The sequence below is a fragment of the Callorhinchus milii genome, unplaced genomic scaffold (assembly GCF_018977255.1).
Source record: "Callorhinchus milii isolate IMCB2004 unplaced genomic scaffold, IMCB_Cmil_1.0 Scaffold4, whole genome shotgun sequence".
Taxonomy (NCBI): Eukaryota; Metazoa; Chordata; class Chondrichthyes; order Chimaeriformes; family Callorhinchidae; genus Callorhinchus; species Callorhinchus milii.
Window position 1 is genome coordinate 80,650,286 of NW_024704745.1, and position 13,571 is coordinate 80,663,856.

General features: G+C 49.8%; 1 protein-coding gene across 1 annotated transcript in view; it reads right to left on the reverse strand.

Annotated features, from left to right (window-relative positions):
• Positions 1–11,596: 11,596 nt before the first annotated feature.
• The window catches only part of acer3 (alkaline ceramidase 3), an 88,532-nt gene continuing 86,557 nt past the window's right edge, over positions 11,597–13,571 (reverse strand). The window contains exons 10-11 of the mRNA XM_042334306.1: positions 13,327–13,372; positions 11,597–11,790 (exon numbers count right to left, since the gene is read on the reverse strand). Of these exons, the coding sequence (XP_042190240.1) occupies positions 11,737–11,790; positions 13,327–13,372 (100 nt within the window). The 3' untranslated portion in view covers positions 11,597–11,736. The remainder of the gene's footprint in view (positions 11,791–13,326; positions 13,373–13,571) is intronic.

Genomic DNA, 13,571 nt, shown 5'->3' on the forward strand with positions numbered 1-13,571 from the left:
GATATAGCGCTTTTCACTCCCTGACCCTTCCCTCCCCGACCCCCTCACTCCCCAAATCACCACCCGGGGCCTCCGCTCGACGGGCACCGGCTCCGCTCGTCCCTCACACCCTCCGCCCCACCATCGGAGGTCGCACTTTCAGCCACTAGACCCCAAAACTCTGGAACACTCTCCCTCAATCCCTCCGCCTCACCCCCTCGCTCTCCTCTTTCAAGTGCCGCCTAAAAACCTTTCTCTTCGACCATATGTACGGCCATCTCCCCCTCCCCCCCGGCTCGGAGTCAGGCTCTGTTAAGCTCTGAGACGCTGCACTGCTTGGAGGACGCTATGTAGGGGCAATTTGTTGTTGTTTTTGTTGTTTCAGGGGACACTGCTGTGTGTAAATTGGCTGCTGCGTTAACCTACAAAATACAGTCAGTCACTACACTTCACAGTAAATCAAATTTAATTGTCTGACACACACGGAAACCCATCACTGTGATCAGAGTCTGCAAACCCAACTGAGAATTCCCTGCATCCCAACTACACACGGAAATCCCAGAGAGATTGTTGGAATGGAATGCGCTCTCTCTCTCTCTCTCTCTCTCTCGGGGGGACGCCCCCTCCTTACCTAATTCCGGAGAGTATTAGGCACAGGTTGGCGAGAGCCAAGGCTTGGGGGGGGGGGCCCAGAGTGTGTGTTGGGGTAACTGCTGGAGTCTAACCGGCTAAACCCACACAGCTCGGCCATTGCTATCGCTGTCTGGCCAAGCTTTCCCGCTGCTTGTCCAGCGAGGACCCCCCTCCCCGTTAGGGCTTTGGCTGTGGGATTACCAGGAGCTGAGGGGGAGGATTCCCGGCCCCCAGTGAGAATAGAGAGAATATAGAGAACAGAGACACATAACGTAGAGAATGCCTACCCCGGTCTCTCTATTCTCCCTCCCATATAACAGGGAGAATGCCAGACTCCCATTCAGGCGCTGGTCAACCTACAGCTTATATACTGCAGACTGCCCCCAGAGGCCGTGCGGAGGAGAGCAGTGAGGCTGATCCCCATTAGAGGAACGAGCTGTGAGCCACTATTAGAGAAGTTTGAGGCTCTTCAGTCTTGAACCCGGGCCCTCTGGCCTGTGAGGCGGTAACCACACGACAGGACTGTAACCTCAAGTAGCCAGTGATCGAGTGCCTTGCGACGTCCTCCCGACTATAAATGGAATCTTGTTGTTGTTGATCTCGAGTTTCCATCAGAAAAAATGAGAATAACTTGGGAGTTGTTCTGCAGCCTATGTGTGTATGTGTGTGTATGTGTGTATTTCAGCCTTGAGAAGAAGGGTGTCATGACCCCAGACACAGATGGCTCCTGGAGGCAGGATGTGAGGACGTGAGAGAGTGAAGGTAAACCAGAGATAAAGAAGCAGCACTAAGCGTCCACGAGCAGTTTGTGTAAGAAGACAAGCGGTGGTCAGGGCTGGCAGGAGATTACAGGGTAACAGTGATGAACACAATACATCAATAAGGAAAGCAAGACCCTGCTCCCACTGAAGTAGAAAGATCCGCCATCATCACATGTCGACACATGATTTGATTTTCCTTGTATCTGAATTACATCTGAACCGTGGAGTCCTGTAGCTCAGGGGTTAGACACTCGCATCGCCAGCGCGAGGACCCGGGTTTGATTCCGGGCAGAGAGAAACCTGAGGCAAGTTTCCTTACTCCACACACCTCTGTTTACAGCAGTGAGTGGGAACCCGGTTGTTAGTCGATCGGCGGATCACTTTCTGGGGTTAATAATCCCTTCAAAAGAATATTGGTCATTCAATCCACGACTGTGTGTGGGACGCTGCGGTGCACAATTGGCTGCTGCATTTTGCCCACAAAATATAGTCAATTCACTTTACAGTATATCCTCTGAAGCGCTTTGAGACATCTCGAAGACGGGATAAGACACTATCAAATGCAAGGATTATTATTATTATCAACAGCAACAATATATTGCATTTATACAGCACCTTTCATGCTGAGAGGATGTCCCAACACACTAAACAATGAGGGGTTTCACTATTAATCTCACTTCTAACCGATTAGCACGAGAAGTGGTTGGGGGGTGAGAGCCACACACTGTCGGAGGTGCCGTCCTTCAGATGAGATGTCAAACTGAGGTCCCGTCTGTACCTGTTCAGGTGGACATTAAAGATCCCGCGGGGCTACTGGGAAAGAGGAGAGTTTCTCTCTCTCCCTCTCTCTCTCCCGGTGCCCGGCCAATCCCCCAAATAAATGTGATTGTTCGCTTCACGGCTGTTTGGACGTCGCTGTCAAATCGGCTACTGCATTTGTCTACGAAACACAGTCACTACACTTCACAGTAAAATCCTGGTGAAGCTCTCGGAGACGTCCTCACCACATGACAGGCGCTGTATTAAATGTGAAGACGGCTGTTATTATCACTGTGTATTTTGTCAGATTTGGGGCTCAGAAATGGGCTGCGAAAAGCAACTAATAAAAACATTACCTTTGACTTAAAGGGTTGATCCACAGAGGATGTACCAAAATATAGGGGACGTCTGTCTGACAATAAACGTCAGGAGCCAAATTAAAGGGAATATTACGAGATGAAACGGGAGCAGCATTTCTTTGCTTTGATGGAGGGAATATTTATATCGCAGTTTAACAAAGAGAGAGACAGACGAGAGAGCAGAGAGAGCACTGATCACAGGGCAGACCGGCTGGTGCTCTTCTGGTCCGTTTGATCTTCTCCTTCGGGCATCGCAGGCCCTACCATCGTGGCATCTGTCTGGTTTCTCCTCCCCCCGCGGTCTCCACTGTAAACTCCAATAGGATCCGGGTAACAATACTTGACTATCTTTTGGGTGAAACACGGCAGACAATTGTGCACAGTGACGTCCCACAAACAGTCGTGGACTGAGTGACCAAATTATTATTATTTTATTTATTTATCTTGAAGGGATTATTACAACACTGAAGGAGGCCATTCGGCTCATCGTGCCTGTGCCGGCTCTTTGGAAGAGCTTCCAAATCAATCCCACTCCCCCGCTCTTACCCCAATCAGTCCCCCTCCCCCGCGTTCTCCCCATATCCTGGCAAATGTTTCCTCTTCCAGTCCCTGTCCAATTCCCTTTAGAAGGTTGTCATTGAATCTGTTTCCACTGACCCTGTCAGGCAGTGCTCCAGACCCCAACAACTCTCTGTGTAAAACAATTCTACTCGTCTCCCCTCTGATTCTTTTACCAATTATCTTGAATCTGTGTCCTCTGGTTACTGACCCACCGGCCAGTGGGAACAGTCTCTCCCCGTCTACTCTATCAAACCCCTCATCATTGTGACCACCTTTATTAAATCGCCCCTCAACCTTCTCTGCTGTAAGGAGAACAATCCCAACTTCTCCAGTCTCTCCACCAATCGATTCCTATTCTCACTTCTGGTAAACAGAAACTAAACAAAAATTAAAAATTAAAAAACTTGGAGAAACTAAAACTGAAACCAGGAGTCACAACCTTAAAATCAGAGGCCATCCCTTTCGCACTGAGTTGAGGAAGGACGCTTCGACCGTGCCTTTGGTCACCTCCCCCTTCCCCTCCCCCTGCCTCGGGATCCGTTACTGTGAAGCTCTGAGACGCCATCCGGTGTGGACGTTGTTGTTGTTGTTGGCTGTTGCTGCGTACAAATTGGCTGCTGTGTTTTGCCCATAAACACAGTCACACCACTTTACACCATATCCTGCAAAGCACTTTGAGACATCCTTCTGACTTGAAAGGCCTATATAAAATGCCAGGATTATTACTGTTTGAAAAATTAAAAATAATAAAGTGATCACTTCAATCCGTGACTGTTTGTGGAACAGTGCTGTGCACAATTGGCTGCCCATAAAATATACAATCATTTCACTTTACAGTGTGTCCTGTGAAGCGCTTTGAGATGTCTCGAAAATGTGATGAGGCTCTGTACCAAATGCCAGAATTATTATTATTATTATTATTATTATTATGGTAGTGCGAGTGCCCCCTCCGCTGGCAATGGGGGGAATAACAACAGTCATTACATTTGATATGGTGCCTTATCATCTCAAAACATCGCTTCACAGTCGTTATTGTAAAGTGTAGTGAATGTGTATTTTGTAGACGAAACACAGCAGCCAATTTGCACATAACAATGTCCAACAAACAGCAGTGAGATGAACGACAATTTTATTATGTGGGAATTGTTGGACAGGACTCCAAGGACAAACTCCCTTCTCTTTTCCAATAACACTGTGGGTTCAAAACTCGCCTTAAATGATATATGAAGAGACTCATCACCGTGTTTAAGAGTATCCAAACCAGACTAAGAGTTCCACATACATATGCCACCATGAAAATTTCCCTGTGTCTGGAATTGAATGTGCTCTCCCTCCCTGGAGGGACACCCCAATTATCTAATTCCAGAAAGTATTAGGCACAGGGTGGCGAGAGCCAAGGCTTGGGGGGGGCCCAGAGTGTGTGTTGGGGTAACTGCTGGAGTCTAACCGGCTAAACCCACACAGCTTGGCCATTGCTATCACTGTCTGGCCAAGCTTTCCCGCTGCTTGTCCAGCGAGGACCCCCTCCCCGTTAGGGCTTTGGCTGTGGGGTTAACAGGAGCTGAGGGAAGGATCCTGTCGATGAGCCGGGCCGGGCTGCTATAATCAGTGACCTGGAGTAATGGGAACCTGGTGTCTTGGCTAACACGCCCCAGATATAATTGGTATGGATACCGAGATGATGGCCATGTGTGGTGGCATATACATTGGAACTCTGCTGCAATATACCTTCAAAATAGTTATTAAACTTGAGAACAATTACTATAAAGCACTTTGAGATGTCTCGCTGTGATGTACTGTACAAACCTTTCATAAACCTTGTAGCTGTGCCTTCGGGAGTCGGTGGGTTCACTGACGGGTGTACTCCAGCCTCGTGGACTTGGACCTCGAGAACATCAAGGTGGCTGGCATCACAAGCCGTCCTGTAAAGGTCCTCCCTCCACGCTGAAGGCAGATGCCCACCAGATAGATAGCTGATGAGGAAACTCTGAGGCTTGGGGTGGCAGCTGCTGGAAGGTGTTACCCAGATCCGAGTTTGTGACACGTTTGTACATCCAGCGCCTGGAACCCAACGTGGTTGGCTGCAGAGAGACCAGCAGCTCCTGCTTAAACTCCATACCTCCAACTGGGGAACCATCGCTCAGTGGGAAGGGACGTGTGTCTGAGCTGTGGACAGGAAGATGGTGGTCGATTTCAAGATCCTCAAACTCGTTTTCAAATCCCTTCATGCCCTGGCACCTCCCTACCTCTCCCACCTGCTCCCCACCCCCCCAGCCCAGCCCAGCACCAGCTGCCTCCACTCAACTGGCTCCGGCCTCCAGCTAGTCCCCCGTCCCCTCCGTTCCACCATTGCAGTCCGCGCTTTCAGCCACTACATTCCGAAACTCTGGAACTCTCTTCCTCAATCCCTCGGCCTTGTCCCTTCCTTCCTCATCTTCAGGTCGCACCTGAAGACCTTCCTTTTGGATCGTGTCTGCGATCACCCCTGCCCTCCTCGCAGCTCAGGGTCATGCTCCGCCACTATCAAGCGCTCCGCTGTGTAATGCAAGTTGTTGTTGTGGCGATGCTGAGCTGTGTGCTGTCTGAAGCTCACGGAGAGTTTCCGTACCTGACACACCCCCAGTGAGGATCAAACCTGCACCTGTTGGATGTCGAACAACCCAAAGCCCTAACGGGGAGGGTGGTCCTAACTGGACAAGCAGCGGGAAGCTGGCGGGACAGATCGCTGGTGAAGGGGTGCAGCTGGGCCAGGTCGGGACAGAGCTGGGAACATGGTCAAAGAAGAGGAGGGTCTTGAGAAGGGCCTTGAAAGAGATCTTCAACCTGAGCAGACACAGACTCAGTGTAGCATCTCAATGAGGCAATTCAAGTATCTAAGGACAGAGTCTGGGGGTCGATAGGGCATCCCTACAGCCAGGAGACAAGACACATTCGGTGTCTGTGGCATAACTTGTGGTGTCCTGTAGCTCAGTGGTTAGAGCACTCGCCTCGCAAATTAGAGGACCCGGTTCGATTCCCGGGCAGGGAGAAACCTTAGGCAAGTTTCCTCACTCCACGCGCCTCCTCGCATTTACCAGCAGTAAGTAGGAACCCAGATGTTAGTCCATTGACTGATCGCTTTCTGGGGGTAAAAAATTCCTTGAAAAAAATGTGGTCACTTCAATCCACGACTGTTTGTGAGACGCTGCTATGAGCAATTGGCTTCCGTGTTTTGCACATATAGTCAATTCGCTTCACATTGTATCCTGTGAAGCGCTTTGAGACGTCTCCATGACATGATAAGGCGCTGTAACAAATGCCAGGATTATTATACCTTTGAGCACCTCATGCGCTTTCAGACACAAAAGCCAGTTACCATTGTTTTTTTCCCGTCAATTTTTAATCCTCGCAAAATGTGTTCATCACATTAATTAATATCGAAATATTTTAGTACAGCATAATTCAAAATAGTGTGTGCTTCCAGCTTTTACAAGAAAGGGCGACTCTCTCTCTCTCCTCAAAAACCCACCCCTTTCCCCAATTGCTAAGCTTGGCTGTTGATTCCTGACTGTTCTCCCGGCCCCTCACTGCCTGGGGAGCCCAGCCAGGAACCCCCCTGTCCCGACACTGAATAATCACGAAAATACCTCATTAGTTTGTATTAGAGAGCACAGGTCAGGGTGAAATCTCAGGCGAGTTTCCTTACTCCACACACACGCCTCCGTTTACCTAACACTGAGTAAGACCACTTGTTAGTCCATTGGCAAATCACTTTCTGAAAGTAAAAATTCCCCCAAAAATGTAGTCATTCAATCCACGACTGCTTGTGGGACACTTACTGCTGTGCACAATTCGCTAACACTTTTTGCCCACATACACAGTCACTACACTTTACAGTATGCTTGTGAAGCGCTTTGAGACGTCTAAATGACGTGGTAAGGCGTTAAATCAAATGCATTATTGGGGGGAGGGGAAACTGATCACAAAGACATGTTATGGAAGACTGAACGAGCGAGTGAAAGCACAGGACATGTGCCCACCCACCCGCCCGCCCCTGGTAAACAACACCTCAGTGAGGTCAGGACCTGCAAGGGATGGGTTCCAGCAGCCCTGACCTCAGCACACGTCTCCCTCAAGGCTTGAAATTCCCATCGTTTCCCGTTACGTTTCAGCGCCTTGGGACACCCTCCCGTGAAAGACGCTAAATAAATGCAATGACCTCAAGAGAGAGACTGGTACTGAGTGAGTGGATCCAGCGCCAATAGTCATGGACTCATGGAAAGCTCTATGTGACACTCCACAGCAGCTCAGAACAGGACAAACAGAAAGAGCTGCTGAGGACGTCTGGACACTGGTGGAGTGGAGCTGCTGCTTTGACAACGCCTGGGACCTGGGGCCTAAGGCTTTTGGAGTGATTGGGAAGGGAGGGGGGAGAGGGGAAGAGAAAGTGGGGGAAGAGAGGAGCGAAAGAGAGGGGGTAAGAGTAAGAGAGAGAAGTGGGCAAGGGGGAAAGAGATGGAAGAGAAAGGGGGGGACTGCTGGTTGGAGGGGCGGAGTAAGAGGGGATTGGGGGGAGAGAAAAGAGATTTGACCCCTTGGATCTTTGGACTAAACAAAAACAATAATATAAACACATATATAAAACATAATTCCCACCTTTCTACCTTCTTTCCCCAACCAAAGCAACTACAAGTGGGAAATTAAAAAAAACAGTTATGTACTGTTAAATCAGTGGTAAAATCCTGCCCTCCCCAAAACACACTACGTTCCTTAATTAAGTAATGTAGTCAAACAGTCACTCTAATTTACAGTAAATTCTGTGAAGCGCTTTTTAAATGTCTCAGCGAAGTGAAAAGGCTCTGTATCAAAAGCATTAATAACATAATTAAAACGTGTTTTGAAAACTTGTCTCTCTCCCTTCACTCACACACATACCCACATACACTTACACACAGACACATACCCACACATACACTTACACACAGACACATACCCACATACACTTACACACAGACACATACCCACACATACACTTACACACAGACACATACCCACACATACACTTACACACAGACACATACCCACACATACTTACACACAGACACATACCCACACATACACTTACACACATAGACACATACCCACACATACACTTACACACATAGACACATACCCACACATACACTTACACACATACATACCCACATATACACTCACATACGCAGACACGTACCCACACACTCACACTTATACACACACATCCACACACACATACCCACACATCCACACACACATACACACACATACCCACAAATATACTCACACACACAAACACACACCTACATAGACATACCCACATATACCCACACATACTTACACACACACACACACACACACGCAAATGATTAATATAGATTTGGTCCCAAAACACTCAGCATTACAGACCCAGCATTACTGGTGGGGGGAGAGATAGGGGGAAAGGTGGGAGGAGGGGTGGAGGAGTGAAGGACTTTATTGAGGTCGAATTGTGCACCACTGAGACCCCATCGAGTGTCCTCAAACAGTATCCAATAAATAAGGAACGGAATACGGAATGTGTTGGGAGTTAATGAATTCTGACCCCACCGAAGAAGTTGAAGCACATTCTCTCCCCACTAACACTGCTGCTCCTTCCCCATGTCCCGCAGCCCCTCAGTCATGGTGATGGAGTGACCGCACGGACCCTGATGTGATTGGCTATTTAGTGGTTGTTAAATGGCATTTGTCTGATTTGGCTTTGAGAAGCGAGAGTTCAGCTGGGGCTGGCCTGCTTTTATTAGTTTGGTCGCCTACAAAATACAGTCACTACACTTCCCAGTGAGATCCTGTGAAGAGCTTTGAGACGTCCTGCGTCCTGCCCATCATGAGAGGCCCAGGAGCAAATCTCAAGGATTATTTTATTTTTCTAGTTTATCTTTAAGCAGTGATGGGTTTCCATGTGTGGCGGAGCCCCAGCTGACAAGGTACCACCCAGAGTCTCTCCAGCCGAGGTGACAGTGCCCCATGTAAAGCGCAAGGATCTTCTCAGCCACCTCTTCCCTCATCAAGTCATTTTACAGTGAATCCTGTGAAGCGCTTTGAGATGTCTCAAAAACATGATAAGGCGCTGTATCAAATGCCAGGATTATTATTAGTATTTTTTTAAAACAGAGAAAGGGAATGGGAAGAGGATAGAGAGGAGGTGAAGATATTGGAAAACAAAAACAGGAGGCAGGAGTGTTCAGGCCCATATGTTAAAGCAATTATAACTCACTCCAACCCTACCTCCCCCCCCCCACACACAGCCTCACTCTCTGCCTCACTCCCTCAGTAACACTCTCTCCAGGAGTGGGTAAATAAAAAGCAATATTAGTAAAAAAAAATTACACAATCCCCGTCAGCCATAAACACTCCAAACAAAGCCACTGATTATAAGGAAAGGATGTGCAATCCAACCGACCCACCACCAACCAACTACCCACCCACCCACCCACCACCCACCACCAACCAACTACCCACCCACCCACCCACCCACCACCAACCAACTACCCACCCACCCACCCACCACCCACCACCAACCAACTACCCACCCACCCAACACCCACCACCAACCAACTACCCACCCACACCACCCACCACCAACCACCAACCAACTACCCACCCACCCACCACCAACCAACTACCCACCCACCCACCACCCACCCACCAACCAACTACCCACCCACACCACCAACCAACTACCACCACCCACCCACCACCAACCAACTACCCACCCACCCCCACCCCACCAACCAACTACCCACCCACCCACCACCCAACCAACTACCACCCACCCACCACCCACCAACTACCCACCCACCACCACCCCACCAACCAACTACCCACCCACCCACCAACCCACCCACCACCAACCACCCACCACCAAACGACTACCCACCCACCACCAACTGACTACCCACCAACCACCCACCCACCAACCAACACCACCAACCACCCACCCACCACTAACCAACTACCCACCCATCCACCACCAACCAACTACGCACCCACCAACTACCCATCCACCACCACCACCCACCACCAACCAACTACCCACCCACCCACCACCAACCAACTACCCACCACCCACCCACCCACCACCAACCAACCACCCACTCACCACCAACCAACCACCCACCCACCCACCACCAACCAACTACCCACCCACCCACCACCAACCAACCGACCCACCACCAACCAACTACCCACCCACCCACCACCAACCAACCCACCACCAACCAACACCCACCACCAACCAACTACCCACCCACCAACCACCCACCCACCACTAACCAACTACCCACCCAACTACCCATCCACCCACCACCAACCCACCACCAACCAACCACCCACCACCAACCCACCCACCACCAACCACCCACCTACCACCAACCAACTACCCACCCACCACCCACCAACTACCCACCCACCAACTACCCATCCATCCCACCCACCCACCACCAACCAACCACCCACCACCAACCCACCCACCACCAACTACCCACCCACCACCCACCAACTACCCACTCACCACCCACCAACTACCCACTCACCACCCACCAACTACCCACCCACCACCAACCAACCACTAGTGCACACTATAAAAAGAAGGTCTCTTTTAACAAGTTTCACGGGGGAGAGAGGACTGGGATATGCCGCAGCCCAGGCACTGGGACCCTTAGCCTTTATTGGAGCTCTGACCGCCACTCCCCCAACAAACACACACCATCCTCCCATTATAGCACCACACACCAGGTACCAGGAACAGGTGATTACCTGTTCAATAGCAGTACCAGGTCAGCCAGCTTTGATGGGGGGTGAAATAGAGGAGATGGGGAAGAATGTGTGTGAGTGGGTTTTTTTTGTGTGTGTGTGCGTGCTTGTGTGCGATTTTGTGTGTGCGATTTTGTGTGTGCACATGGAGCGGGAAAGAGGGAGGGGGAAAAAAAATCTTTGGCAGACCTGGTTGAGAGCAAGAAATAAACCCCCCCACTTAATAATAAAATATTATTAATATAATAATATTATTTTTGTAACTACAACAGTTATTATTACTACTACAACAGTGTGTGGCACAGAGATATTATGTAATATATATAATCCATATTATATACAAATGTGTTGTTCCTCCCACAAACACAATCAAAACCACTTTACAGTGTTTCCTGTGAAGTGCTTTGAGCCGTCTTGACGACATGATAAGGCGCTGTATCAAATACAAGGATTATTATTATTATTATATAATCTGACCAAGTACTTGGCCAGTGATGTTTTGTGAGGCTCCGCTGCTGTTGTTAAGCCAAGTGTAAGTGCCGCACCACAGGAGGGAGGGAGGCCACATGTTGATTACCTCCTGTATATAAACAAACTCTCTCTCAGTACGTTTACTACACCTGGCAGTGATGAACAACCCAAAAAACAACCCCAACCCCAAAACAAACCCCGCCCTCATCCCCCACCCCACCCCACCCACCGCGCACACATCATGATCAGGAACCTCCGATGTGCATCTCTTCATGATTCAGATAAATAACACATTGTAGAATCGCGTCAACCGATCTGGAATGGCAGAGGTCAGCCTGCGCAGCATGAGAGTTTGCTTTCCTTTCTCTCTCTCTCTCTCTCTCAAAAACTTTTCTGTGGTCTTCTTACTGGGACTTCGGGGGCTCCACCAAAATGACAGGCCAAACTCCCAACAGAAACTGGAGAGGTTAAAGCACAGACAGAGACACAGCTCAGCATTGTGAACATAATACAACAACAACAAATTGCCCCTATATAGCGTCCTCCACGCAGGGCAGCGCCTCGGAGCTTAACAATAGCGGAGCCTGACTCCGAGCCGGGGGGGAGGGGGAGATGGCCGTACATATGGTCGAAGAGGGGAGTTTTCAGGCGGCACTTGAAAGAGGAGAGCGAGGGGGCGAGGCGGAGGGATTGAGGGAGAGTGTTCCAGAGTTTTGGGGTCTAGTGGCTGAAAGCTCGACCTCCGATGGTGGGGCGGAGGGTGTGAGGGACGAGCGGAGCCGGTGCCCGTCGAGCGGAGGCCCCGGGTGGTGGATTGGGGAGTGAGGGGGTCGGGGAGGGAGGGACGGGTCAGGGAGTGAAGGGGTTTGAACACGAGAGTGAGGATGTTGAAGTGGATGTGTTGGTGATGGGGAGCCAGTGGAGCCGGGGCCAGAGCTGGGGAGATGTGGGTGTGGAGTTGGGTCGGGTCGGTATGTGGGCGGCAGAGTCTGAATGGGCTGATCGTGTGCAGCCGGGGAGACGGCGAGGAGGGGGTTGGAGTAATCCAGGCGGGAGGTGACAAACACATACACGAGGGTTTCGGGTGCATTTGGGGTAAGGTACGGAGGTGGAAGAAGGCGGTTCCTGATAGGGACCGGATGTGGAGGAAGGGCAGCTGTGGGTCGAACCAAATGCTTAGATTGTGCACTGGTTCGGTGAGTCTGAGGGAGAGCCCAGGGAGGCTGAGGAGTTTAGATCCGCAGGAGTAAAGACATTGATGGGAGCCAAGGAGTATGGTTTCCGTCAACGTAGCATAACACAATATACATTATATTTATGATATGGCGCCTTTCTTTTTGGGAGGACGTCCCAAGGCGCTTGACAAAGTCATGGCTGGGCACCCGAGCTGGGGCTGAGAAAGGGGAAAGGTGACCCAAAGCGCAGTCCTTAAGAGGAAGGTCTTGAGACGGATCTTGAAATAATAATCCTTGGATTTGATACAGTGCCTTAACATGTCTTCGAGACATCTCAAAGCGCTTCACAGGATATACCTTAAAGTGAATTGGCTTTGTATTTTGTGGGCGAAACACAAAATTGCGCACAGCAGCGTCACACAAACAGTCGTGGATTGTGTGACCACATTATTATTATTTGAAGGGAATATTACCCCTGGAAAGCAGTGAGGGACTGACGAGCCGGAGGGGCTCTGGGAGGTGTTCCAGCTAGTGGGTTGGGATGGAAGGATTTGAAGAATAAAGGAAGCGAGAGGACCAAGGCTCGATTGCCGGGCAGGGTTGAAACCTTAGGCAAGTTTCCTTACTCGACATGCCTCTGTTTACCAGCAGTCAGTAGGTCTACTTTCCAGGTAGCTTCACATTAAAAATGATCACAACCAAACACAGTGTCTTGGAAAGTTTTTTGGGAAGCAAGTTTATACTCTCCCTTTAAGCCACTATTAACTTTGAGGAAGGTCCGCACTAAACCGGACTTACTCCATTTACATATAGACCTACCTTCACTTTAGGTCTGTACTTCAGATATAGGGTTCTTGTATACAAGCTGTAAAAGAGAGGGTAGCAGGTCAGCACATTAACTAGCGCAGCTCCATTTATTATATGGTTCAAGGTGTCCGCCTGGCTCAGTCGGTTGCACTCTCACCTCAGTCAGAAGGTTGCGGGTTCAGGACTTTAGGACTTTTGAGCTCATAGTCTGGGCTGACGATCCAACACAGTACTGGGTGGTTGGGTGGGGAATGCCA